The sequence below is a fragment of the Poecile atricapillus genome, chromosome 1 (genome assembly GCF_030490865.1).
Source record: "Poecile atricapillus isolate bPoeAtr1 chromosome 1, bPoeAtr1.hap1, whole genome shotgun sequence".
Taxonomy (NCBI): domain Eukaryota; kingdom Metazoa; phylum Chordata; class Aves; order Passeriformes; family Paridae; genus Poecile; species Poecile atricapillus.
The window spans coordinates 88,544,626-88,572,383 of NC_081249.1; the positions used below are offsets into that span (position 1 = coordinate 88,544,626).

The 27,758-nt window shown below is 52.4% G+C and overlaps 2 protein-coding genes and 1 non-coding gene across 4 annotated transcripts; all 3 read right to left on the reverse strand.

The window, feature by feature from the left end:
- Positions 1-464: 464 nt before the first annotated feature.
- Positions 465-1,289, reverse strand: C1H12orf57 (chromosome 1 C12orf57 homolog). The gene is made up of 3 exons (XM_058843847.1): positions 1,130-1,289; positions 847-1,023; positions 465-766 (listed from the first exon to the last, which is right to left on the reverse strand). The coding sequence occupies exons 1-3, from the start codon at positions 1,185-1,187 to the stop codon at positions 618-620; spliced, it is 384 nt and encodes a 127-aa protein (XP_058699830.1). The 5' UTR covers positions 1,188-1,289; the 3' UTR covers positions 465-617.
- An 18-nt stretch (positions 1,290-1,307) lies between these two features.
- LOC131575040 (U7 small nuclear RNA) lies at positions 1,308-1,369 on the reverse strand. The gene has a single exon (XR_009276685.1). It is a non-coding gene; the product is annotated as a U7 small nuclear RNA (small nuclear RNA).
- A 369-nt stretch (positions 1,370-1,738) lies between these two features.
- On the reverse strand, positions 1,739-27,072 carry ATN1 (atrophin 1). Of its 2 annotated transcripts, none has more exons than XM_058843737.1 (10): positions 26,987-27,072; positions 10,680-10,867; positions 10,333-10,470; positions 9,864-9,977; positions 6,551-8,571; positions 6,117-6,339; positions 5,291-6,008; positions 3,982-4,125; positions 3,543-3,723; positions 1,739-2,987 (listed from the first exon to the last, which is right to left on the reverse strand). In XM_058843737.1, the coding sequence occupies exons 2-10, from the start codon at positions 10,755-10,757 to the stop codon at positions 2,954-2,956; spliced, it is 3,651 nt and encodes a 1,216-aa protein (XP_058699720.1). In that variant the 5' UTR covers positions 10,758-10,867; positions 26,987-27,072; the 3' UTR covers positions 1,739-2,953. The 2 variants fall into 2 exon arrangements, with proteins under 2 accessions (XP_058699720.1, XP_058699709.1); XM_058843726.1 differs by lacking the exon at positions 26,987-27,072 and adding an exon at positions 26,527-26,628.
- Between the last annotated feature and the right edge of the window lie 686 nt (positions 27,073-27,758).

Here is a 27,758-nt window from a genome sequence, read left to right on the forward strand (position 1 = left end):
GCAGCCAAATGGGGCAAGCCCAGCCCTCCCACGCTCAGCCGCTCCCTGCTGCATCTCTGTGCTGCCTTTTTCACTAAGGATAATGTGCTGGATTGCACATCCAGCCATAAAACAAGGCAGCCACAGGCACTGCAAGCAGAAATAAATTATCACTGACCCTGCTGGGGATAGGGGCCTCAATGGCATTTACACCACCTGCTGTACTAGAACGGTACTAGATCGTGTTGAGGGACACATTTCCTAGCACGCTTCAAACAGCACATCTGAAAACGCTTGCCCTTGTAAAGTGCTTAACAGCTGTCTCTCTGATATCAGGTCCTAGGGCTTCACACCGAGGATCTGCACAAACCTTTCTGCAGAACGTGGACTCCCAAAACAGCATTTCAAGTGCAATGCAGAGAGCACTGCTGAACCTGCCTCTGCACCAGGGAGCAGCACTGCTGAGCTCATTCATAAAACACGGGCATTTTCAATACAGGTTTTATTCACGAGCAACACACGAGCGGGCACGAAGCATCCCATTCCTTCCAGGTCCGCGTCTCCCTTGTTCAAGTGCCCCGCACCCAGGGCTGACAGGACCTGCACCTCGGAAGGAGCAGCGGGAGAACTCCGCGGGCTCAGGAGGCAGCAACTCCGCCGGTGCCGGCCCCGTGCGGCGGCAGCGTCATGGGCGGCAGGAACATGGCCTTGAGCTTTCCCGACATGCTGGCGATCTCCGGGTCCTGCGACTCGTACGACTTGATCAGCCGGGCGAACTTGAGGACGCCTGCAAGGCAATGGGGTGGGCGGGACGCCCCGCTGCCCCGGCGGGCCCGGAGCATCCCGCCCGGCGGGGGAACAACCCACCTTCGCCGTCGCTGCTGAACCCGTAGGCCTTGATCACGTCCTGCTGGATCTGGGTGGCCACGGGCAGAAGGAACTGCAGCATCTTGCCCATGTCGTTGCAGGCGTTGTCCCGAGCCTCCTCCATGCGCTGCGCGTTCTCGGGCGCCCCGAACGCTTTGATCACCTCGGCCAGCACCGCTGCGGGACACGGGCACTCAGCCGCCCGCCGGCCTCCCGCATCCAGCTACGCCGTACGGGCACTCCGCCGCCGGCCCGCCCGGGACACGGAACCTCCCGCACTCACCCTTCGCCTGTTCCGCGCTCAGCGCCGGCGGCACCGAGGGCTGCGCGGAGGCCGCCATGGGGCGCGGCGGGGCGCCCGCGGCTCCGGTCCCGCACGGACGGGCAGCGGCCCCAGCCCGGCGTGGCCCCAGCGCGCCTGCGCCTCCCCGCCCCGCTCTGCCATTGCACCGCTGTCAGGGGGCGGCTTCCCGCGGGCGCGGGAAACCTTACTGGACAAATTCTAAAAGAGCTGAAATCACTGCCGGGATTACCGCCCGTGCGAGGGCCCCGTCCGGCCCGACCCACCCTGGGTGAGGGCGAGTGCCGCTCTTCTCTCGCGTTATCTCCCCCGCGGGCCCCCGAACCGGCGCCACCCGTTCGCCCCGATCCGCGCCGATACCGCCGGCCTCCGCCGCCGCCGAACGGGCCCCGCCGCACCGCCCGGACCGTATGCAAATTTCTCACTTCTCATTGGCCCGCGGCGTGCGCGCCCCGCCCCTCCCCGCCCAGCGGCTCCGCCGCGCCTTTCCCGAGGCGGGTCCCACTTCCATCCTCTCCCGGGAGTGTTTATGCCCTTCCCGTCCCGGCCCCAGTGAAAAGAAATGAACACACGGGAGTCCCGTTTCTGGAAGGGTTTTTTTGTCTTTTTTTTTTTTTTTTTCCCTTTTTTAAGAGCTTCATATATATATTTATATATATAAATTATTAGAATGTGTGTCGGGGCTCGGGAGTGCGTGGGGAACGTCGTTTGGGTGGTCGTTTTCTTTTTCTTTTCCATAGCTGGGTTGTTGGTTGTTTTTTCCTTTAATGGTTAAGTAAATATATATATATATATATGGGGGACCAATCGAGAGATACAACTGTGAAATCAGAACACGCACGCGGGGTCAAGGGAGTCACAAGTTGCTACATAAAACTGCCACGTCTAATAGGATGTGCATGAGTTAAAGTACATCAATTAGGATGGGTGAAGGGAAAGGGGCAGCCACCATCTTACAGACAGTCCCAGGACGCGGTGTTACCGCTCGGCCACGCCAGCTCTCCCCACTGGGCTCAGAGGGGTCACGGTGGTGACAGCAGTCCCCAAAACAGTCTGCTGGTGCTTCGCACCTCATGGCCGTGCCCGCTCCCATCAGCTGGGGAAAGCACAGCCACCGTCCGTCCTGCAAACAGTCCTGCGGTGCTTTGCACCCCGATGGCTGGGACAGGACCCTCCACAGGCAGGAAGGGGCCTGGAACGCTTTGTTTGCATCTGAAGGGATGTTGGGAGAATGGGAAGCTGCTCTGGCTAATCTGAAAAAGTTCCATGTTGCTTTTCTGTATCGCTAAGCAGTATCTTACACCTAAAGGGGGGTGGGGTGTTGAGGAGGCATCTTGAAAAAAGGCTCTTTTGGGTTTGCAGTTATTTCTTGGCTGCACCTCCTCCTTGCAGAAGCAGAAAAGGCAGGAGCATCCTGTACATGAAGTCCTGCAATGCTCTGCACTTTTTATTTAATGCAACTGTTCCCCCAAAACAAAGGATGGAGCTGCTGCCACCCTGAATTCACGTCAGTCTTTTGTCTTTCTGAGCTCTGTGCAATGCCGATTCTCTTTTCTTCAGAGCTCAGCTGAAATCATGTTCTGATCGCTTCAGGTCCATTAGTGGTGTTTCAGTCCCTCCCCATTTTCTCTCCTCCACTTTTCCCAGGATGCCATCCTGTACTTTTTGTCATCTTCTCTTGTACTCTACTGCATGGTGCGATCAGGATGTGTCACTTTGCAGCTTCCCCTCCCCCAGGATTTGGTTGATTGATTGCTCCTCTTGAGAGAAAGACATGATGATGTCACACTGACAGTAGAAGTCCATTTAAAGGGGTTTATCACTTTCCTTCTTCAGGTGGCTAGGATAAAAAAAGAGGAACAAGGTGAGAGTGAAAGGGAAAAAGGTAATTTACTACATTCCCCTGCCTTTGTTCATCTAGACCCACACAACACTGCCGGCTTGGGAAGTTCTGTAGATCCTTGAAGTAGGAGATACAACTTAAAACGTACAACATTGCACCTCTCTTTCCCAGTGTGCCTCCCCATGCACTTGTGAATGCCTTGCCTGGTAAAACCATCAAACCCTTATAAATGTTTTGTATTTTGGCAGGGGTGTTGGTTAGTCATAACTGCATTGACATGTGTGAAACACATATAAGTTATCTCCCCAGTCGGAGGGGAGGAGCTGAGACCTCACAAGGGATTAGCCACTGAATATCCACTTGCCAAGTATGACTTTCCTGTGGGCCAGCCCACAGCTGTGCCCCGTGGCAAAGTGTCCCTGTTCCTGGTGTGGGCTTGGGCACAGTCACCTGCTCCAAGGGCAATGCTTCCCTGTTCCCACTGCCTGTGCCAGCCCCACACCCGGGCTGAGCCTGGAGGCATTCTTGTGAGGAGAGAGCAGCTCCACACACCTGTAGTAGTCCTCCTGCGTGGGGAGCGGCACGCCGTGCAGAGGGTGGTGGGCATGGAGCCACTGCTGCTGCTCCAGAGCCAGGCGCTGCAGCTCAGCCGACTGCGCATGCATGGCCTGCAGCTGGTGTGCCGCCGACATGGGTGCCGAGAGGGAGCCTGGCAGGTCCCTGTAGGGTGCGGCTGCAGCCAAAGGTGACACAGAGAAGAGCCAAGTTAATGCCCCATCCAAGGCCCCCGCAGCTCAGTCAAGACCCTGCTGCACTCCCATTCCCATCCCTGCCCATGTGCAGGACCTGCTCATCCTGACAGCGTGGGCCTGCCCTATGCTCTGTTTAACAGACCTCAGTTTGGTCCTGTGACCCGTCAGGACGCCCCTGCCCCTCGGAACTCCGCTGATGCTCTTTGGAGGAGAACAGCAGTCCCTGTGAACTTCCTTACCAAAAAGCTGGTGGCGCAGCACTTCATTCTCATGTAGAGGGTGAGGCAGGAGAGGGTTGGGGATGGTTCCAGCTGGGTATGGTATCCGGGTGAGGTGTGATCCCGAGGCGAGGGGGTCGATTAGAGGGTGAACGGAGGCTGAGGCTGGGAAGAAAAGATACCACAAGATAATTGCCCCAGTCTTTGTAGCAGGTAACACAGAGACAGGCACAGGGCCACATAAAACAGATATGGAGAAAGAGGGTCAGGGTGTCTTAGGAATGGGATGATTTCACAGCTAAACAACACCGTGTCATCTCCTTCTGACCGTTACTCTTTTTGCCACGTGAACCAGTCTGGCAGAGCTCTGTCCCTACACACCTTGGGAAGAAATAATGCTCCTTAGAAGTACAGCTTCTTAAAACTTCAGTAGGCTTCTGCAAGGACCTGCTCTGAAATCAGGTCTGCACCCCTATCATGCCTATCTGTCACCCTGACAGCCATTCACATGCACGCTTGTACTGGGTGCTTTCTTTTCCAGGTCTTATCCAGGACAGATTCTCTTTCTAGTGGTTTGGACTCACAGCCAGAGTAAGGTGCCCAGCCACGGATTGGAGGGAAAATGGACATTCATTTGTACCTTGTGCCATCTCTGAGCAGTTGCAGCTGCTCAGAGCCACCGCCTGTGACTGCTACCAGACCCCACTGACTGCTCACAGCACCTGAGCAGGCACAACACTTTTTTCCTATTGCACTGTAGCTTGGGCTTTGCTTCCCTGAGATCTTCATCCCTAAACATTTTACTTTGCTTTCCTGTAGGATGTGGAAATGGAAAAGACCACCATCCAGTTTGGAAAAACAGCAGTCTCCAGTTCCTTTCCCATCCCATCCCACTATCTGCAGCCATAGGAGCAAACCTGAGAACCAACATTTCATCAGTCCTAAGGACACTGCCAAATCTGTTCTCGCAGGGCTCCCGCTCCCTCTGCAGACTCCAGTCTAAGGAATGCAGCTCACAGCAGCACCACCCAGGCAGTCAGTGTGACTCTGGCCCTTGTACTGTGGCCCCAGAGATCCAGAACAAAAGAACACAGTGCAAACAATTTTGCTGGCCACTGATCAGTGGAGTCAAATCCTTTGGTGGGATGGGAGTGGGGGCAAAGAAAAATGACCATGATGTTTGGCTCTTCTGGCTGAAGATCTATGGCCTCAAAGTTTAGTCTCGTCAGCTTTTAGGGTTCACCAGAGCCAGAGGGAGGGAGCGCAAGGAAGTCACAGGGGGACAGAAATCAGGGCTTTGTACAGGGCACCACCGCCATGCGGCCCTTACCTGCGTGTATGGCATCCTGCTGGTGGAGATGGAGGTGAGAGTGGATGTGGGAATGCTGATGATGATGAGGTGTCACATTGAGCATCTGCAGCCGGGCCAGAGGGTCATTGCTGAGAGCAGCCACCCGCTCGGCGTGCTGGCGTTCAGCCGCCAAGCGCTCGGCGTAGGACATGTCTGGACGAAGGGTCGGGCCAGCTGCCAGCGCCAGCCTCTCCCGCTCCAAGTGGCCCAGCCCTGGGTGGAAGGGAAAAGCGGGATGAAGGCCAGGGGCCGTCTGCAGACTCAGCCCGCCGTGGCGTGGGAACGGATCCATGGCAGCAGCTGGCACGGCATGGAGCTGCTCCAACTCGGCCGGTTTGACTTCAAAGCCAGGTTTGAGACGTTCACGCAGGTCCCGGTCCCTCAGGTCTCGTTCGCGGGCCTCCCGCTCCCGCAGCTCCCGCTCCCGCGTGGCTGGATCGCTGCTGTAGATGGCTGGCACGTTGTACCCCAGCAGGCCCGGGTCGACGGCGCCCAGGGGCACGTAGAAAGGGTGGTTGCGGTTGCTGGGGGACATGACATGGGGCCGGGCGTACTCGCTAAGGGTGCGCAGAGCCGGGGTGTCAGGGCCCAGGTATGGGGGAACAGTCGCTACGGCACTGCCCTGCTCGAAGGAGGGGCGGTGGGGAACCGGCCCGAGGGACGAGCACTCGACCGGACGGCCCTCCTGGGCCATCTTCTGCAAAAGAGCAGAGAGACCGGCTTCAGGGTCCCAGCGGGAAGAGGCCGAGGGGGCCCTTGAGCATCCGCCCTGGCTGCGCTGTGGCAGTGGGACCCCCAGACCTACCACACTCCTCTCCAGCTCCCGTTCCTTCTCCCGCTCCCGCTCCTTCTCCCGCTCCCGTTCCCGTTCACGCTCCTTCTCTTCACGGGCCTTTTGCTCAGCCTCTCGACGCACTTTCTCCACCAAGTCTGCTCTTTTCTTGGCCAGCTTGGAGCCATCAAGGGGCACAAAGTACAGGTCTGTGCGGGAGCAGGAGTTGAAGCCACGGTCCAGGTGCTTGTTGAATCTGGGGATGAGAGGTGAAGCCTATCAGTGCTGACAGGGATGGTGTGCAGGGATGGGGACAGGGCCAGGCACTGTGGGAAAGGCACCGTGGGAATGTGCAGGACATCATGAAAAACGCGAAAGGGCATAGCTGCACCTCAGGCTTGGGGTGATTTCCTTTCCCTGCTCCATACATCCCTCCCCATCCTTTGGAGAAACCAGTCTCCCCTCACCTGGCTGACTGGCTGGCGTGGCTGGGCACATCCACCACCTTGGGGGGCGGCGAGGGGCTGCGGGCAGGCGGCACGGGGCTCTCCGGGGGCTCGTACTCCTCCGACGGCTCCTGCTTGATCTGAGCAGCGCTGAGGGGGAGCGGGGGTGGCGGCGGGGCAGGGGCAGCCATGCTCCCTGGCAAGGGTGGTGGGGCAGAGGGGGCGGGCGAGGGGGCTTTGTAGCCCCCCGCCACAGGGGAAGAGGCCACCCGGTAGCCAGGAGGGGTGGCTGCACGGAAAGGGGCAGCCGAGGAAGTGGGGGGCGAGCCTGGCTTGTAGGGGGCTGGGGGCTGGAAGGTGGGGACAGGGGAGGCCGCCCGCTTCCCATATGGGGCCACAGCCGACGGGGGTACCGGAGGCGAGACCGTCTTGTAGGGGGCTGCGGAGGGGGAGGCCATGGTGGCGATGACGGTGGAGAGGGTGGTGGCAGCAGAGGTGACTGGAGGGCCAGCCCCATGAGCAGGGGAAGGGGGTGGTGGCGGGGGGAAAGTGTACGTGGCAGGACTCTGCCCCGGAGGGTGCGTGCACATGCTGGGGTAGCTTCCCTGGGAAGAGGCAGCAGAGGAGGAAGAGGAAGAGGAAGAGGAGGAGGACGAAGAGGAGGAAGAAGGGGCAGCGGCCGCAGTGGCAGAGGGAGCCTGGCTGTAGGCGGCCTGGCTGTGCGGAGGGTAGAGGCGCAGGCCGTAGGTGGGGTGGGAAGGGTGATGGCTGTTGGACTCCAGGCCGTGGGGATAGCCCCCGGGGGGCTGGGGAGGAGCGGTGGCTGCGGGGGAGACGCCCCCGCTGCTCCCGTGACCGTGGTGGTGCTGCTGGGTCGGCTGCTGGTGATGGGGGGACTGGCCAGGGAAAGGGGCAGCGGGGTGGGAGCCAGCATTGCCCAGGGGGCGGCTGTAAGGGGGTGGCCCCTGGCTCCAGACGGGCTGCGAGGGCAGGGAGGGCTGGGTGTACTTGGGGGGCTGGCTGGAGACAGAGAGGCCGCTGGGCGGGGGGAAGGAGTGCCCATAGGAAGCACTGTAGCTGGGCAGGGGCTGGCCCGGGGAGGGCTGGGGATACTGGGCAGAGGAGCTGGAGGGCGGCAGCGGTGGCGGGGCGTAGGGGTAGCGGGAGGGGGCCAGGGCCGGTGCCTTGTCCTGCCCCATGCTGTGGGGAGGGGGCAGGTGGCCGCTCAGGGCCTGCCCCACCATGCCCGGGGAGCTGGAGGCGGCCACTGCGTTGTTGAGGGGACGCAGGGCCGGCGGAGGAGGCAGGTTGGAGGAGACGTGGGGGAAGGAAGGGGCCGAGGCCGGGGGGGCAGCTGGGGGGTTGGCTGGGGGTGTCTTTTGAGGGGGGAGCCCTCCTCCTACCGAGGCCAGTGAGATCGGGGTGGTGGGTGGTGGATTGTGCTTGGCGCCGAGGGTCTGCTCACGGGCCCCTGGTGCGGGGAGCCCCCCCACACCACCGGCAATTTTGGCCCCAACCTGGACCACATTGGCCGTAGGGTAAAGGGGAGTGTGGGAGGAAGAGGAGGAGGAGGAGGAGGAGGAAGAGGAGGAGGAGGAGGAAGGGGGAGCAGAAGGGGCGGCAACAGCAGAGGAGGAGGAAGCGGAGGAGGAGGAGGCGGGTGTCTGTGGGGCTTGAGCCTGGAAAATGCGTGAGGCCTGTCCCTCCAGCTGGGAATGGTAACTTCCTGCTGGGGCTCCCTGGGGGTGCACCTCGCCCGGGAGCCCAAAGCTGGGTTCTGGTGGGCGGGCCAGGCCGTCGGGAGGGGGAGCTACCGGCGGGCTCTCGGGGAACAGCGGGGGGTGGTGGTAGGAGTGAGACGGCCCCTGGGACAGCACAGAAGAGGAGTCGGAGTCATTCTCCACGCTCCCAGGGCTGTAGACACTGGGCGAGGTGCTCCTGTTGTCCTGGTCAATGTCCCGTGGGTCGCTGCTCATCTCATCGTTGAAGCTGTGGCCATCGAGGCTGTCAACATCGGATGGGGATGGAGGACAGGGCAGCTCCTGAAGTAGGAAGGAGTAAAGGGGCATTATGAGGCCTCCCAAACCACGCGTGACACACATCAAGGAGGTCCCAGAGGACTCGTTTCCTGACCTTCCTCTGCCAACCCCAGCACTAGAAAACCTCACAGAGCAAAGGAGACATTGTCTGGCAAGGTATACATAACACCAGTCCTCCTGCCTCCTTCCCAGTGCTCTCAGATCCTTCATAAGCATTCCATGTTCAGGAAGGAGGTAACAATGGGTACCTTGTGTGAAGAGGCAGTGAGGGAAGGCAGGGAGCTGTTACACACAAGGCTGCGAGGGAACAGATACAGCACAGGTGATGGATGGGCTGTTGGCCAGGACATGGTATCACCACGGGCATGGAGCAGCACACACCACAGTGTTCCCAGCACAGGCCCCAGACCCAGAACTGCTCTTCTTGCCCCTGCCAAGGAGACCAGCTCCCCACCAGACCCCTATCGCTGTTCCACTCCATATTTCCAGGAGTTCCCCCTCCTTCCCAACCCTGCTCCTCTCCACCACCTGCTGCCTCAGACAATGTGCATTGGTGACTAAGCAGTCATTATGGGTAAGGGTAACTAACTCTAAGCAAGGGAGGCCAAGCTGAAAGAATATCACTCTTGAGCTGAACAGATTGTCCACATGGAGAAATTACAGAAGCGTAACCAAGGTGGTTGAATTATAACGACCTCTTGATGTGAGCAAGCATCCCCATGTTTGTAGGCCTTTAAGGCCAGATCCCTGAACAGGTTAACAGGGAATGAAGAAGCAGAAGAGCTGAGTCTTCCAACCACTCAACCACCAACTCATCCTGGTGCTCTCAGCATTTTGGAAAAGCCCTGCCACGAATCTGTGTGTGCATGAGCAGGTTTTCCACGACTGTCACCTGGAACTCATGGTGATTTAAGCACATCCATTTCACACTGCGCTGGGGATCAGAAGGGACCAACTCTGACCCAACCTGCGGCTGCACATGGAGCCAGGCTCTTGCCACTAAGCTGGAAAAGGCAGGACACGTCCCCAGCTCCTACAGCATAGCAGTCCTCTGAACACAAGGCAAATGAAACAGAGAGCCTCCATCTGCTCAGTCATCACTCCTGATGGCATTTCTGTAGCCAGGGAGATACTGTTTATGTTGGAAGAGCTGCAGTGCAAAACCCAAGGTGTCAGGGCTCCCAGTCAGCAGGAACTTCAAGCTGGGCAGGCATGAGCAGCACAGATAGGGAACTGTGGAGACTCCTTTGCTCTGGACTGGGCACATGCCAGCAATCATAGCAGGGAGAGCTCACCTCAGTTTTGGTTTTTTTGGGAGCACTGGTGTCTTCCCCTTCACTCTCTGAGATCTCTTCTGTTCGGCCCTGCTTGCTGCTCTTGGGGGTGCAGGATTCCTCCAACCGGCCCTTCTGCATGGAGACAAGGAGAACAGAGAGGTGGAGGGTTGTGGGGAAATCTTCCAAACCAACAGGCCTTCACAGACTGCAGCAGGTCATGTGTTGATAACACTAGCAGAGAAACGTGGACCCAGGATATGGCAAAAATTTGCCCTAAAAGGGTCTGGTAAGGCTGGACACCAGTTCTTTGGAAAGTGCAAGATGGTGAGGATGAGAGCAAAGAGGGATTCTGCCCATTTCAGGAAGCTAACCCAGCATGGGTTCCTTAGTGAATCTCTTCTGCTCTGTGTCCCTGGATCCTCAAATGGATCCCACCCAGTCTAGGCAGTCCTTGCACACCCCACACTTGTGTTCTAGCTGATATTACCTTTGTTGCTTGTCGGGATTTCTCAGCCTTGCCATCACTGCTGGAGGTGCTGACGCCACCAGGGGAAGCTCGACCCCGTGACCTGAGCTCCTCTCGGGGCCCCGGAGTCTCTTTCTTCCGTCCACTCCGCATTGACATCTAAAAGAGGGATCACTGTGTCAGTCCTGCTTTGCATGTCCCACCTCTCCTGCTCTGTGCCCAACCTCCTAAAGCCCCTGAATCCCTTTCACTCCACTGTGCCAAACTCATGCCCACAGGAATGGGCATTGCTTTGCAGGGAGCCTCAGTTCCAACCCACAGCTCCGGTCTGGCTCTCGTGTCCCACCCCCCTCTCCCACCTCACGTACTGAGTCCTTGTTCTGTCGTGTCTTCATTCTTTTGGGTGTGGGACCCCCATTCTCCTTGGCCCGGTTTGATGAAAACATAAATATTTATGGCTCCGCAACCCCCTTCGGCTGTTTCCGAGGAGATGGAGGTGGGCACTTCTTCTGGAAGTGGGGCTTACACCAGCCACGCAGTAAGATCCCACTGAATCCTGAAAGGCAGACAAGCAGATGAGCGGGGAGAAAGACTGAGTGGACTATAGAACATCCTTTTGTGGTTTGCTATAGAAATATGACAAAATTATTATTGTTTCCTTATTTAGAGACTCAAGGATGTTTACCAAGAATGCAATAAACTCTCCATTCAGTGTGGGAAAAGATTTGCCCACTGCCATATCTGATTTCCAATCTATAGGAGTGATATGTGCACAATGTGAGGTACTCATTTTTAATGGCTTCAAATTGGGCAGATTTAGATTAGATATTAGGAAGAAACTCTTTACTCTGAGGGCGATGAGGCACTGGCACAGGTTGCCCAGACAAGCCATGGATGCCCCAACCCTGGCAGTGTTCAAGGCCAGGCTGGATTGGGTTTTGAATAATCTGGTCATGTGAAAGATGTCCCTGTCCATGGCAGGGGTGTTGGAAGTAGATGATCTTTAAGGCTTCTTCTAATCCAAGCCATTCTGTGATTATCTACTTCTATCATTCGGGGTCCAATAATGATGCTTTGGAGGATGCAAGAAGGAATGATTATCAGGATACCTGTCCTCTGGAATAATTTTAGTATTTTCCTTGGGAAAAAAAATAACAGGAAAGCGCTTTAAAATGCTCCCAATTACAATTTTTCTGACTTTGTTAGCTCGTCTTCTCACTTGTCAGTGCAGAAAGTCACACCACCCTTACCTGGCCATGTGCTGTCATTTGCTAGCCCTGTGTCATTTGTCGTTCAGCAAAGTGGCCTTTTCTGAAGGGCACTGTACAGCCCTGCCCTCTCCAGAGCACATCCACATGCACTCATGCACCACCATGTTCTGCATAAAATATGCCAAGTCTTGCTTGGGCTGTTCCATGCCCAAAGTACACAAATAGGTGTGAGAAAACACATTATCTTTGCTTTTGCACGACACAGTCATCAGCTCTGTTTAGCCTGGAGTGCCTGCCAGGGTCTTCTCCTCCTCAATACATTGGATGTTTCTCAGTGTACCAGACCAAGTCATACCCAGGGATGCAGAGTACATCCTTACACTTTGCAGCAGCAGCAGATTTCTCAGATCCCTCTGGAACAATTTACAGCTTTGTGCCATGTCCAAAAGCATTTTGCTGTAGATATTTAATACCCTGTTCTATCACACAGTTCCTACTCTGGAGTATGAAAGTACCATGTTTGTGTTAGTTTGGGAACTGGAGGAAATTATTCAGAGGTACTGCTCCTGAAGTTAGCTTGCTTGAATCTAGCAAGCTAAAGACCTTTTGTACTTCTCTGCACTGCATACACATAACCAAAAAGACTTTATCCTTCCCAAGCCTGTTATTGGAGTTGCTATACTCAGCCTCTGGAATGGACAATCTGAAGACAAGGGAATGCATCCCATGGAAGAGGCACCAGGAGAAAAAAGCCACAACTACTGGGTTTTATTTTCTCATCTGGAAGCACAGAGAAGTTTTGTGAATAAGAAGCCTATGGATTTGGGGCTCCTGAAGACCATCCCACACCTGGAAAGATCAGCTTCCAGCCACGCAGTGCAGGGGTAATCGGGATGACTTTCATATCTCTGAGAAGGGAGCTGAAAACAGCAAAAGCACCCAACAGGAGAACTCTCAGACCTCCTGTGCAGCCCTGTTGCTGGACTGTGTGGCCCCAGGGTCAGTGCTTTCCACTGCCTTCATCTGCCTGACCATGAAATGAGAGTAATGACACCGGCCTGTCTCTCCTGAGGCTCCACATCTTCCCTGACCAATGCTTAGAGAAACCCATCCGGAAGGTACTTAGGAAAATCAGGGGATTGTTTGTTTTAATTCCATTAATATTTTATTTGACCCTCATCATGAAAGCCCCGGGGGGACTCATCCAGCATTAATTCCCAGACACATCAATTCATTAAGTGAGACCTCTTCTTTAATAGAAAAATAGCTGATAATGGTTTATAACTGACCTAATGGAGGCAGAGCCCACTCCCAATCCCCACCCGCTGACTTGTTTTACAGCCTCATGTCTCTGTCACGCTTTGGCCTTTGGTTGCTAATTCAGCCAGTTACACTGATGCTATTCTAGATAAGCACCCAGAATCAACATTTCTTACGTGAAACAAAAGGTTGTAGTACGTAAGGTGATCCTAATTTAACTCAAGTTTGACTCACACCATGGTGGCAACCTGCAAGTATTAGCTCAGCTCTGAAGGCACAGCAGCAGCAGTAGCAGCACGCTACCAATGTCACTGCTCCCTGCATTCCACAGGGATACCACCCACGCCTCCCACACCAAAGAAGCCAGAGTGATAACCGCAGCACACAGGTCTCACTTCAGTTTTCCAGCAACCCTGGAATGACAATTACCATCTTCTTCCCAGAGAAGCTAGTCAGGAAAATAACATGCAGCCAACAAACAGAAACTTCCATTTTTGAAAGGGATACCCACTCCATACTTATTCCAACCACTGAATATGTAGTAACAAACAAAGCCAGAAACAAATAGTGATATTTCAAGAGACAAAATCAACCACTGAGGGAGAAGTTTCTGTCACTTAGACAGTGAAGACTTTACTAAAATATGTAAGAGAATTGACACACTCATTATTAGGCTCAGTATAGCAACTGCTATGGCCAGATGAGAGGATCACAAATCTGCCTTCTAATTTTAACATGTATGAAATCAAAGCTTGCAATGTGAGCCTTTACAATTAGCAAGTTACACCTAACCCTTCCCATCACTGAAGATCCCTGCAAAACCCTGAGGGGTTTTTAGGGCTCCATGGTTTTGGTTAGGAGGTGAGATGTGACAGGGCTGCTGTGGAAGGGTTAACCTTTCCCTGGCCCTGTGAAGCCCTTTTCGGGTTCAATTGAGTTATGAGGCATTGCGAATTGGTATTTTCTGTTTGAGATTCATACAACCCAGCTTGGCTTGGCTTATTGCCCAAACCCCTCCATATTCTCCTGTAAGCCCTGGTGAAGTCCCCTGCGAGCACACACTCAACAGGCATCCCCCATTCAAAATGGATCCCGCTCCTCCTCCTCCCCAGCTCCAAGTAATTCTCCTTCCCAAAGCCTGGACTGTCCTGCACCAGCAGCCAGAAACTTAAGAGGTCCAGCTCCTCTTTTGTTGAAGGACACAGACAGGTTCTTGCCTTCCCAGGCTGTCATGTGGAGCAATTTTCCCAGGAAACCAAACTGGAAACAAGTACATCTCAAATGAGAAGCACTCAGGTTTTACTTCTTAGGAAGCAGGCCGAATGTTTGTCCTTGCCTCAGGAGAGCATTTACACATTAGGCTGTGGGTTTGCGAAAATAAACTTTCCTAGATGGCAAAAGAAGCAGAGGAAACGGGAACCAAATTTCTGGAGTGGTGTTTGAGGGCTTGGCCAGAGCTGTAAATGACAAAGGAGTCACATGCCCAAAGCACTGCACATGCTGGGCTGCAGGCACAGGTACACCCAGCACATGTCCAGCAGCAGGGAACCCGTTTCCACCGAGACCAGGAAGACAGGGAAATGCTGCCAAAGCCATGGAGGGTTTTGATGCTTCAGCAGATGCTCAATGGCAGAGCAAGCCCCAGGATGGGCAGCCCAAGTCCAGGGCTCTAGGCTGCTTGAGAAGGTCAAATGCCACCTAAGGTCCAGCTAGCCCTCTCTGGGGCCAGTGCCAGCAGAAGGGAGAGCTGAGGGCTCCCAGCATCAGTTCCACTTAAGAAAAAGAGCTAACATTACCCCCTTTTTGGTTTACTTACTATAGACAAAGCCATCTTCCACTAGATGCTAGTCCATGCAAGTTTGGAGTAAGGAGTCAGTGGAATGCCTGCTTTAGCCTATGTACAGATGTTCTGAAGTGCAAACCTCTTGTCTTCTTCATTTGGGAACTGTTTAAAGTACACAGTGACTACTCATTAAGTAATTTTCTGAAATGCAGGAATCACATCCAAAACCCTACGTGAAATGCAAGGCATTTGGTATGCAAAGGCAGAGACTCAGAAGTCAGATGTGAGAATTAAACTGAGTCTGGTTCTCTGCAATTCAATAGCTCTCTGTTCCCATCCTGTTTTTTCTCTTCCCACTTCTACAAAGGGATGGACTAGCACTGGAGGGAGGACCCAGGGTGGCAAAATGATCACAGCTGCTTTCTAACACATTGCAGATGCTGAAAAGTGCCCTGAAAATAAGATGGAATGGTAACTGATGGATCCCCCTTGATGGGTAAAGATCACTAAGAAGTGCAGTATATATATCTATATATCTATATATCTATATATCTATATATCTATATCTATATCTATATCTATATATATGTATGACTGCCCAATGGATTATGGTCCCAAATATTTTTAACTCCTGTCTCAATCTCCCTCATTTTGTAAAATGAAGGGAAAATGTCCAGAAATGCAATCAGTTTTAACAATTGTGTAGGATCTTGAAAACATTAAGTTTTGTCCCAAATACTGCAATCAGACAACCCGAAGTACAGCATTTCCCAACAGCTAATTACCTGATTTCATGCTTGAACCCTGGCATTTTACTATAGGGCATGATGGAGAAAGAGAGGGAAGGGGAAGGGCACGGTGTTCAGTGTTGGACAGCAATGAAAAAACAGGTCAGGGTTCAGGTTGCATGTCACAGTCTTTGATACATACTTGGAGCGTGACATTACTGTAAAAGGGAAAATGATTCTGCAAGCAAAGGGATTAGGACACCAAAATGGCTGAATACCAAGATGGCAAACATTTGTGGCTAATACTGGATGTGAACATTGCCATGACTGGAAAATCTTCTATATTCAGCAAATGTTGTTAAGAATAAATATACAAAAGGTATACAAATGAAAAGTAGTTTTCAAACGAAGGCATTTTTCTGTCTCCTGCAAAATAACTAGAACACTTGTGGATGCAAGAGCTGTGAACTCAGGCTAGGAAGTGAATTAATCAAGGAACAGGACTCTTGCAGATCACTCTGATGTGGGTCACTGCACACAGAGACCCCAGGATCAGAACACCCACCAGTCCTCTGCAGACCCATCCACAAGGCTTGGCTGGCACATCCAACCACCAGCAGCCATTGGACACAGCCAGGAAGGGCTGAGACCTGCCCTGCCAGGGAGGTTTGGCAAACTCAGACAGAAACACCTGCAACTCAAGTGCCAACTGTGACTACTGCTTAAGAGGTCAAAATATAAATCCAGTATGAAAACAGTGACAGCTGTCAATTTTTGTTATTTTCTATAAATACATTGATTTCATATTGGCAGTATACTGGAATTTCACTGTATTCTTCTGTCTTCAAAATATGGCAGAGAATGGGTCACTATGAGATGTGTTAAAATAAATTTGCTTAATAATATGCTTTCAGAAACTTCACTCTGTGACAGAGGGTGAATTACACACACTTCTAATACACAAGCTGAATGGACTCTCTTGATTTAGATCTATCATGTATGTAAGAGCTGATTCACAATCTCATTGTAAGAAGTCACGTTTGAGACCACCTGAGGAAACTGAACATGAACAAGTCCCTGGGACTAATGGAATGCATCCCAGGGTCTTGAGGGAGTTGGCTGACATAATTGCCAAACCAGTCTCCGTGATACTTGATAACTGGATTGGTGGCTCCATCCAAAGAGTTACAGACAACAGCTCAATGTCAAAGAGGAAACCTTGAACCAGTGGAGTCCCCCAAGGATCTGGGACCAATACTATTTAATATCTTCATCAATGACACAGATGGTGGGATTGAGTGCACTCTCTGAAAGCTTGCAGATAACACCAAGTGGTTGATAGGCTAAAGGGAAGAGATGCCATCCAGAGGGACCTTGACAGGATTGAGGAGTGGAACCATGTGAAACTCATGAAATTCAACAAGGTGAAGTGCACGTCCTGAACATGGGTCAAAGCAATCACCAGGATCAGTATAGGCTGAGGATTGAAGAGGCTGAGAGCAGCCTGTGGCAAAAATCTTGGGGACACAGGTGGACAAAAAGTTGGGCATGAGCTAACAATGTGCACTTGCAGCCCAGAAAGCCAAACATGTCCTGAGCTGTATCAAAAACAGCACTGGCAGCAAGGTGAGGGACAGAATTCTGCCCCTTTGCTCTGCTCTGGCAAGACCTCACCTGGAGTGCTGCATCCAGCTCTGGGGTCCCCAGCACAGGAAGGACATGGACCTGCTGGAAGGAGTCCAGAAGAGGCCATGAAGATGATCAAAGGGATGAAGCACCTCTCCTACAAAGAGAGGTTGAGAGAGCTGTGGTTGTTCAGCCTGGAGAAGGCTCCAGAAAGACCTTCTGGTAACTTTTAAGCTCAGGGAACTGATGGAAGAGCTCACCAAGCCACTGTCCATGATTTATAATCAGCCCTGGTTAACCAGAGAGGTCCCAGGTGACTGGAGGTTGGACAATGTGATGGCCATCCACAAGAAGGGTCCAAAGGAAGATCAGAGGAACCACAGGCCTGTCAGCTGGAACTCAGTGCCCTAAGAGGTTATAAAGCAGATTATCCCAAGTGTGATCCCATGACACGTACAGGACAACCAGGGGATTAGTCCCAGCCAGGATGGGTTCATAAAAGGCAGGTCCTGCTGGACCAACCTGACCTCCTTTTACAATCAGGTGACCTGCCTAGCAGATGGGGGAAAGACTCTGGGTGTTGGATCAGCAATAGCGTGTCCAGCAGGATCAGGGCAGTGATTGTCCCCCTGTACTGGGCACTGGTGAGGCCACGCCTCAAACCCTGTGTCCAGTTCTGGGCCTCTCAATTCAAGAAGGGCATTGAGGTGCTGGAGCATGTCCAGAGAAGGGCAATGGAACTGGTGAAGGGTCTGCAGCACAAGTCCTGTGAAGAGAAGCTGAAGGATGTTTAGCCTAGAGAAAAGGAGGCTCAGGGGGGACCTTATCACTTTCTACAATTCCCTGAAAGGAGGCTGTAGCCAGGTGGAGACAGGCAACAAGTAATGGGACAAGAGGAAATGGCCTCAAGCTGTGCCAGGGGAGGTTCAGATTGGACATCAGGAAGAGTTTCTTCACTGAAAGGGTGGTTAAGCCTTGGAATGGGCTGTCCAGGGCAACAGTGGAATCACCATCCCAGGAAGTGCTCAAGAGATGACCAGACGTGGCACTCAGTGCTGTGGCTTAGTTGACGAGGCAATGGTTGGTCAATGGTTGGACTCAATGATCTTGGAAGTCTTTTCCAACCTTAATGATTCTGTGATTCTGAGATTCTAAGTATATAAAGGTGGATAGTAAGAAAGGTAGAGAGACTGTTTTTACCAGGGCCTGCAGTGACTGGACAAGGGGCAATGGTTTCAAACTGAAAGAGGGCAGGTTTAAGTTGGATATAAGGAACAAATTCTTTACTATGAGGGTAGTGAGACACAGGAAGAGGTTTCTCAGAGAAGCTGTGGAATCCCCCAACCCTGGAAGTGTTCAAGGCCAAGTTGCAAGGGACCAGGAGCAAACTGGTCTAGTGGAAGGTATCCCTGCCCATGGCAGAGAGGTTGTTAACTGGATGATGTTTAAGGCCCCTTTCAACCCACACCAGTCCATCATTGTATAAAATATCCTAAAATGATGCCAAAATAACACCTCCCATGCTAAAAAGGAGCTCATCTTGAGGCAACAGCTTCAATCCTTCTTATATGTACTTGTTGACAAGTTCACTTCTCAGGCTACCTATGCACTCCTTCTCTGCAGTAAAATAATAAAGAAAAATTAAAATGCTCACGCTTCAGGAAAGGGTGCCAAATAAGAATACTAAAAATAACTGTGCAGAGCGCTGGCAGCCTTAGGAGATAAAGCTAGTTTACATTTTATTAAGCCTATATTAATGTTTTGTTTTCTTAATTCTGCACAACCATGAGGAGCAAGAATGCTATTTTGAGTATGAAAACTCTAATTCTGGAACCTCCATTCAAATAAAAATGTATCTGAGAAAAAAATTCTGATTAACAACTAAATAATAGAGCTAAAGCAAGGTAATAAATAATAAGAACATTCATGCATTTAACAATAGCTTAATTTACAGCATAGAAGAAGATATTAATTTTTGCAAAAGCAACTGAAAATAAAGTTTGATTCACTAAATGAAGGTTAGATGTACTAAAGAAGGTTATGTTAATCATAAAACAATTCCTGAGGGCACAGTAAAATGACTGTTAAGTATGTAACAGATTTACTTAAAAATCCCAGAAGAATCATTCTGTCTCCCCAGAGGAGGTCTTCCAGATCTCTCAGAGATACAGGCTGGCAGATCCAGATCACGAAACAAAACACACTGGGCTCTACCTTCTGCAAGTGGGATGGAGCCTACAGATACATGATCCAGAAGAAGGACATACCACACTTGCCACTCATTACTTTATGAAGTGCAGCATCTTCTGTATTTGCAACACCTGAGCACACCTTACCTGTGGAGCTGTTAGGGGCCAAGGGTCTACTGTAATACCTCGCACCCCTCTTTTGATAGGCAGACGTCCCTTTGCTAAGAAGGCAAAGCAAATTACTCAGAGACACCACAGGATGGTTGCCCAGAGACTCAAAGGAAGATGCTAGCTGGAAGGGACATACGGACTCTGAGCTGACCAGAGCAACTCAAGAGTAATAGATACCATTTGGATATAAGAGGCAGATCCATGAAAATGGCACCTTGGCATCCAGCAGCCATTGAGAAAGCAAACTGCATGCTAGAATTTCCCGAGGAGACTGTCACTATGCCCCCACAGAAACCTATGGCTTTCCCATATCTTGAAATGTGTGTGCAATTCTGCTTTTTCCATGGGAACTAGAAGGGGCAATGAAGAGGCATGACTGAGTGGGTTAGACATCTCTGTCCAGAGAAAAGGTTATGGAAGTGAGGATGTGACTGCGGACCATAAAGCCATATATGAAAAATAGAGGCTAGGTAGGAAATAATTTTTTACTGTCTTTTCCAGTACAAATTTGATGAGCATCAAACAACACTACAAACACATTCAAAACCCACTAAAATGAAAGAGTAGCTCTTGAAACAGGTGGCTGCAGAATTTCCAATTAAAGGACACCATGGGTGCTAGAAGGTTCTATGTGTTTGATGGGAGACTGGAGAGTTTCATTCAAGCAAAAATCACTGGCACTTTCTGGATAGCTAGAAACCTTATCTGTCTATGGCAGGTCCTCCACTGAAAACAGCTGGAAGCTGTAGAGTTTCAGAGGAAAATGGCACTGGATTGGATTGGATTGGATTAGATTAAGATTAGATTAGATTAGATTAGATTAGATTAGATTAGATTAGATTAGATTAGATTAGATTAGATTAGATTAGAAAATGACAGTATTAGATTAATAGTTGGACCGAATGATCTTGGAGGTTTCTTCCAACCTAAATGATTCTATGACTTTGCAGCTACTGACCCAAAGGACACCCTTTAGACTCTCTGTTTCTAGGGATTCATGACTGACAACAAAGGCAACACGAGAGCCATGTGTGCCAAGGGCAAGCATGTGAACAGAATGGAGATGGACAGACACACCCACAATGAAAGACGTGAACTGGGACCAGGGAAATGGGCACAGGAACAATAGTTCAGGAGATATGAGCCGCTGGTAAACTTTGAGTCACTCCTAGCCTTGGGATCCCACAGCTTCTCCTTGGTCTACAGGACTGGCCAAGTGGGATGATGCTGCCCTCATCCCTGAGGCTTAAGAAACAAAAACCCCATGGTGTGTCCAGGAAGATTTGCCTTGGAAGAGGTTGCTGGAGGTCTAACTCAAACACCCTGTTCACAGCAAACAGCAAAGCTAGACAAGGTCATCACAAGCACCTCAGAGAACTGAGCATCTCCACCCTCCCTGGGAACCTGTGCCAGCGCTGAACCACCCTTGGGAGGAAGGAGAGATTTTGTCTTACACACTTCACCAAGCTCATGGTGATTTTAGCCCTTGTGATTTCATGAAACCAGAAAACAAGAGGTTGTGGATAAATCACAGTCTTCCTGGTCATGACATCAGAGAAGAATTAGAAGTCAAAAGCATTCAAAATTCTCCGTGATCCCAAGAGAATTCAAAGCAGGCCATCTATGCTGAAGTGCTGTCATTTATAGAGATGTACAACCTGCCTTAGCAAGCACAGACACAAACCTCTGACTCTCAAGTAGGCACCCACTCAAGAGCCCAGAGACTGAGCCCAAACCAGACTCGGACTGCCCTCTCACAAGAAAAGGCACCAGAGAAAGAGAAACCACAGCCTGAGATATTTTTAATGCCTTGGGTAATCTCTGTGAAGCAGCATGTGCCAAGGTGTGGGATAAAGCTTGGTGCACAGCTATGGCACGAGCACGACCTGTCCCAAAAAAAAGATGTCACACATGGATCCACTGTCACAATGCAAGGCCCCATCAGTCAGAGGCAACGGCAGCCAAACGTGGAATATTGCTGGTAGCTGGTGAAGGCACCGACTGAACAAAGTCTTCAGAAAGCTGAATAAAGGTGTGCAGGTGAGGCAGAGATGGTAAATGATGGCATGGAAACTCTGGCACAGACCACTTGGTGTTACTGCTGCAACGGGGTCGTGCAGCCAGACAAGTGTCTTAAATAGCCAAGATTTTTACGTCAAGAACAGAAGAACCTAGAATGCTTCCAAGGATGAAAATCCAAGGATACACAGAAGATCAGAAAAGACCTTGTAATTAGTGGCTGGAACATCAGTTCTCAGCAGAAGACTTCTGAAGCGGCTTTTCCTGAATGAGTGAAATCCACTGGTGCACAGGGAAAGGAATATTCTTCAGGAGCAGGAAAAGAGAGATGATTTTTACCTGACTATATATAGGATTAGTAAGGCAATTATGGGAGTAGTGCATGCCATTTTTACCTGTGTACTCCAAAAAGGATGCTGACAAATTGAGGAATGTGATTAACTCCTCCCCCTTATAGCCTTAAGCGGAATAAATACAGCTTACCTGAGAAAATGTTAAAAGGAGACTTGAAGATGGCCTATGAGCACTACAAAGTGAGAATATTTCTGAGAGTTCTTTAACCTACGCAACAAAGACCTCCATGTCCAATGGATCTAGCTAAAGCTAGACAAATCCAACACAGTAATAGTGCAAAATTTGAAAAGCGGGAGAAATCAATCACTTGAAAAACTTGCATAGGAATCCACCGTATCACTGAAATTTTTTGAGGGTTTTATTTTATTTTATTGTAAAAAAAAAAAAGCTCTTTAATATTTTCTGCACAGACCAGTCAGTTGATGAGAACAGGCTTTTCAATACTAAACTCATTAGTAGTCATAGAATTTGGCCAAAAGGTCCAGCTAGTTCTGGGTGAAAATGGACTTTGAAAGCAATGGTCTAGCAATGTATGAGGAAAGCCTGATGGATAACCATGACTGGATAAACCATTCTTCATGGAGGGTGGGCCCTCTTTATGTGTCTGGCAAACTCTGAATAATTCTGAGGTAAATCACTTCATCTGTTGCACTGCCTGAAAGAAAAAAACCAGCAGTATATCCAGAACACTGTGCTATAGATACACTTTATATCTAATACAGTCTGCTATATATAACAATATAAAATTTAATAACTATATAACATTATATTTTATATAAGACATATTATACAAACTATCATATATATTGTGATACACACACACACACACACACACACATATATATATATATACACACACAGTAAATCCAATTCACTGTCCAAACAGATGAAGGTTGCTCAAATGCAACCTTCAGTTAAGTGATCTATAGCACAGAGAGACCTTGTGGAAGAAACAGGCTATCACCAAGTGCATTGTACAGCAAGGAAGTACAAGACTAAAATTTTCCATCTAAACTATCTGTGATGAAGAATGTCACCAGGGCAAGAGACATGAAGTAAGATTGAGAGCAACCAGCTCCCCTTCTTCAGCAAAGCCCAGACAGACCATCATTGGCTGAAATTGCCTGGAGAAGATATTGCATTTAGCCTTTGGTTTGTAGGTGAAAATACTGCCACAACAATCAATCAAACATTGATATTTTTACAGGAGGAGACAACAACAAATCAGTGTTTGCTGCCACAACACACGCAGAAAACAGACGGTCAGAAACTTCTGCAGAGCTGGGAGCCAGGCACTGCTTCTGAAGGGATCACTTCCTCACAAAGTTGATTTCTGTTAAACTCAAAGCATGGCCAAATCCTTATCCCCAAATGTTCAAAGCCCAAACAGGCTGGTAGGGAGGTGAAGCTCGAGCCACTTGAACTGGAAACACCCCCTGCTGTTTCATCATCCTCCATACACACCTCCCTGAGAACATGGGCTGTGGGCCCACGACTGCCCAACACGTGATTGGAAGGACAGAAAGATTCTCCAGTGGTGGTCTCGACGTGACAAAGAGCAGTGGGACATGTACCTGGCCACCCTGGCAACACACGCCTTGGGTACTGCTGAGCCTCAGCAGGCCAGGGCTCCTCTCTGAGACGGAGCATCTCGTGTTCATGTTCAACCATCCGCTGTGACCAGACTCCAGCAGGGACCACAGGAATTAATTCTGCGGAGGATACCTACCCTAGGTGTGCTCACTTGGTTGAGAGCATGACTTTTTCAGAGATCCCTTCACTTTTCAACAGTCAGAACTTGTGTTGCCTTCTCCTTCAGCCTTTAAGAAGTCTGTAAAGCATTGCTGTTTTGTACTTAAGCAGACACAGTCTTCAAGAAGTACAGATGGAAGAGATGAAATGATAAACACAAGAAATATATTTCATACTTCCAAACCATGTCCTAATGGAAGAAGAATGAGACCAGAAAATCCAATGAAGGCAAGAAAATAGTTTATTTGTCCAAAGGAGATTGGGAGAAAGAAATTAAGTGGGGAAGATAAAGTCTGATGGAAGAGAAAACCAGATTCTCAAAAGAAAAGGCATTTCACATGGAAGAATAATATAAGATGGATAAAGATTCAGGTAGGTATCTAAGGAGAGGCACAGCTGAACATGTGCACAGACCAATTCCAGCGATTGCATTTGCAAACATATTACACCCCAGACCTGGTAAATAAATAAACCTTCCCTACATAGCCCTGTATTCCACATGGACTGCTCCTCTCAACTCCACCTCCATCCCCAAGAAAAACACTGATGAACACGAGAGAGCTCCAGGACAAACTGGGAAGGTGTACAAGGAGTGACAGGAGCTAAACTTTGGGAAGAGAAAAACCTGCCTGCTACATTTCACACACAGATAAAACTGGAATGGAATATTTCAGTTGGAAGGGACCTCCAATGATTATCTAGTCCGACTGGACTAGATGCTCCTCCTCCTCTTGAACAATACAGATGGGGTTGCTTTTAGTACAGCAATTTCACCATGCTACAGAATCACAGTTCCTCGCACAACCATTATCATTTTGGAAGTACACCCACAAGAAACATCATCTTAATTCCTTCTTCGGGCAAACCTAAAGGTGAGAATGCAAGAACCTTTCAGAGGTATCCAAGGGGTGCAAAACCCAGGGGAGGAGGTAAATGCATATGAGGAGAGGTAAAGGCAGGTCACTGCAGCAGGTTAAACCTGTTCATCTTGTTCATTAAGATTTACTGCACATTTAATTTTCAAATGTTTGGGGTTTTTTCATAATTTCCAGCAAGAACCATGGTACTACAAGTTCACTCTTTGGCCATGATTAAAAAGCTCCATCATGAATCATATCTGGAAAAGTCTCGTTTGAAAGATCAGGTCATTCCTAAGTTGGGGAAATACACAAATGATTGATTGTGCCATCAGCAATGACAGACACAAAATAACACAACATAACATTAACAGCTTGGCAAAGAAACAGGGCAAAAGAGAACAAAAATAATTCCAAATGAACAGTTTGATAATTCACATTTACAAGTGTCCCATCCATGGGTAATGACCGTGGAGCTCCATCCCCTCAGGAATGCATGCAGCACAGCAGTGATGCGCAACACCCTCGGGTTTAGAAGAAAAGAGAGTCCAGCTTTCAACTCAGACAGCTGTGGGATTCTCTAGTGGGAAGTCAAGGCTGAACTCTGCAGCTTTAGGCAGCACACACCTGAAGGGTGTGTAACCATGGTCCAGCACTCAGGTGGACACAAAATGCATTTCCAACTCCTCCTTCGCTCTCTTGCTACACACCTTAGAATAATGGCCCACTACTTTCTCCTCGCTTTTATTAAGGCTGGAAAGCATAGCGGCTCCTGTGCAATCCACCCCGTACAACCAAAAATAATGACAACAGATTTGGGGGGTGCCAAGCTCGGTAACGACATGCTGTTCCTCAAGGCACAGCCCTGCAAAAAACAGACCCTGCAGACAAAAGCCACACAAATTCTTACAGTAGCCACCCTGGCAAATGAGTAATCGGCTGCAGAACTCAAGGCAGCCACGGCACTGAGGCAAACGCAAGGAAAGACACTGCCCATCTGGAAAGCAACTTCGGGAGCGTACAATAGCTATCAAGGCAAAACTCCACGGCGAGCAAAGGCAGCGTGCAAAGTAATGCCACGGTGACCAAATGGCTGCCACTTCAACAGCACAGCGGCCACTCGGCAAAATACAGCCGCCAATTCGCTGGGCAACAGCAGCGGAGCCGGCCACAGGCCAGCAAGGCGGAACAGCCACCGGCCCCACGGCACAGCCAAAAGGGCAATGTGGGAAACCCAGACGCCGCTTCTTCAGAAATCCTGAGTAACAAATGGACATCCAGCCGGACACACCGAGGGATCTCGGCCGCTTCAAGGGGAGCGCAGCCACCACCCTGATGTCACCCAGCCGAAAAGGGTCTCGCCAGCGCCCCGGTCCCCAAGCGGCACCCTGGCATGTCCGAGGAAGGGGCAACGGCAAGGGGCGAATCCCACCCGTGCCCGCTGCAGCCACGGCGGGGGAGCCGACACTCTCCTCGGTCCCCCGATGGGAACGTTATTCCCAGCTCCTCCTGCCCGCTCCCCGGCCGCACCTGGGGAAGCGGGGACAATACGAGTCCCCCCCTGCGAAGGCAGGCAGGCAGGCAAGCAGGCAGGCAGGCGGGCAGCCAGGGCGGGAGCCGGTCCCCCTCCAGCATTGTGCCGCCTTCCTCCCCGCACGGCGCCGGGCCGCAAACTCGCAACTCCCGCCCGCCCGCGCCCCCCCGGGCCCCGCGCGCCCCTGCCCCCGCCGAACTTCCCGCCGCAGGGAAGGGGGGCTCCGCGGGCGCTGACGTCACGCCGGGCGCGCGGCGGGGGGTGTCCCCGCCCCGGGACCCCCACGGCGGGCGCGGAGCCCCGCGCGACCCCCGCCCCCCGTTCCGGAGGGAAGGCGCCGCGCCGCCGTCCAGCGCAGCCGAGCCCCGGGCGGGCAGAGAGCCCCGGGCGGGCAGCGCCCCCCGGCGATGCCGGAGCGCCCCAAACCGCGGCCGGGACCCCCGCCCCGCCGAGCCCCCGTATCCCGCGGCGCTGTCCCGGCTCCTTCCCGGCCCCTCGCCGCATCCGCGCCGGGGCAGGGACCGCCGGGGACCCTTCCCCAGCGCCGCGGGGGTTAATCGCACTCTCGCCCCTCCTGCCCCCCCCAACTTTGGTGTTCGCCCCCCCGCGCCGCCTCGCTCCCCATCCCGACAGACGGACCGGAGGGATAAAATCCAGCCGCGAAAGAATGCAGCGAGTGGGCGACAATGACAAGCGGGGCGGGAGCGGCTGGGAGCGGGCGAGGGACTCACCGGCGGCTCCTGAGGGGAGGTCGAATGAAGGGAGGAATGGAGGCGGCGAGGAGCGGGGGGCAGGGATTTAAACGCTGCCCCCCCTTCTTTTTTTTTTTTTTTTTCTCTTTTTCAACCCCCCCCCCCCCCCCTTTCCTCCCTCCTCCTTTTCCGCGCTCCCTCGTTTCCTCTCGCGGCTCCGGAATAACCGGTCGGTGGCAGGGACAGCGGCTCCGGGAGGGGGGTGCGGCGGGGAGCGGGGCCCCCCCGCCCCGCGGCTCTGTCGCCCCCTCTCCCGCCGCGCTCAGGCGCCTCCGCCTGCGCCCCGCCGCCCTCCCATCGCTCCCACCGCTGCCCGCCTTAGCCACCTCCCATTTCCGAAGGGCCCAGAACGAGCCCCCTCCCCCGCCCCCCTGCTCCGCGCTCGCCGCCGCCCCTCCCCGCGAAACACCCCACACACACAGCGCACCCCCCAACCCACCCGTGGGCAGCGTGGGACGGGGGAGGCGGAGACGCGGGCGAGCAACCAGCCCGGCCCCCGCCGCGGCCGCGCCCCGCACCGCTGGGCCCCCGGCGCCGGCACAAAGGCCGGGCAAAGTCGGGGAGAGAGAGCCCGGAGGGGCCTTTTTGGCAGGACTGGCCCGGGGCGACCGAGGGGTGCGGGGGTGGGGGGGGGGGGTGTGGCGGCCGGCCGGGGCTGCGGCGGGGCCTCCCGGGGGCGGGGGCGGCAGCCGCCCGACGGGCGCTCATCGGCGTGCGGCCGCGCGCGCATCCATCCCCCCGATCCCGCTTCCCATCCCCCGCCCGGTTGCCAGGCAACGGCACAAAGGGAGCGCGAGCCTCGTGCGGGGGCCGCTCCGCGCTGTCCGCACCGGGCTGCGGGCCCCCCCCGGCACACGCACACACACGGCGGCGTGCGGGGCCCCCCGGCACACGCACACACACGGCGGCGTGCGGGGCCCCCCGGCACACGCACACACACGGCACCGGCAGAGGCGGGATGCGGGATCCGCCTGGCGCGGGCCTCGCCCGAGCGGCGCCACATCGCCCCCCCCGCCCCAGCCGCCTCCCGCGGCCGCACGGTGCGGGGGAGCGGCGGGGCTCAGCCGTGGAAATGTGAAACGTCCCCCCGCGGCTGTCGAGAAACGCGGCTGCCTCCCCTCGCTGGCCAAGTTCATGGCGTCGATGGCCATTTTGGAAAAGCTGCTGTCGGAGGAAAGGCTTTGGGAAGGAAAGGGGGAGCCCGCCGGCTC

Coding starts and splice junctions, on each gene's coding strand:
- C1H12orf57 (XM_058843847.1), bottom strand. CDS start 1,187: ATGGCGGCCTCCGCGCAGCCCTCGGTGCCGCCGGCGCTGAGCGCGGAA. Junction 1,024..1,129: donor GAGCGCGGAACAGGCGAAGG/GTGAGTGCGGGA, acceptor CGTGTCCCGCAG/CGGTGCTGGCCGAGGTGATC. Junction 767..846: donor GTTCAGCAGCGACGGCGAAG/GTGGGTTGTTCC, acceptor ATTGCCTTGCAG/GCGTCCTCAAGTTCGCCCGG.
- ATN1 (XM_058843737.1), bottom strand. CDS start 10,757: ATGTTTTCATCAAACCGGGCCAAGGAGAATGGGGGTCCCACACCCAAA. Junction 9,978..10,332: donor AATCCCGACAAGCAACAAAG/GTAATATCAGCT, acceptor GTCTCCATGCAG/AAGGGCCGGTTGGAGGAATC. Junction 3,724..3,981: donor GCTGCGCCACCAGCTTTTTG/GTAAGGAAGTTC, acceptor CTTTGGCTGCAG/CCGCACCCTACAGGGACCTG.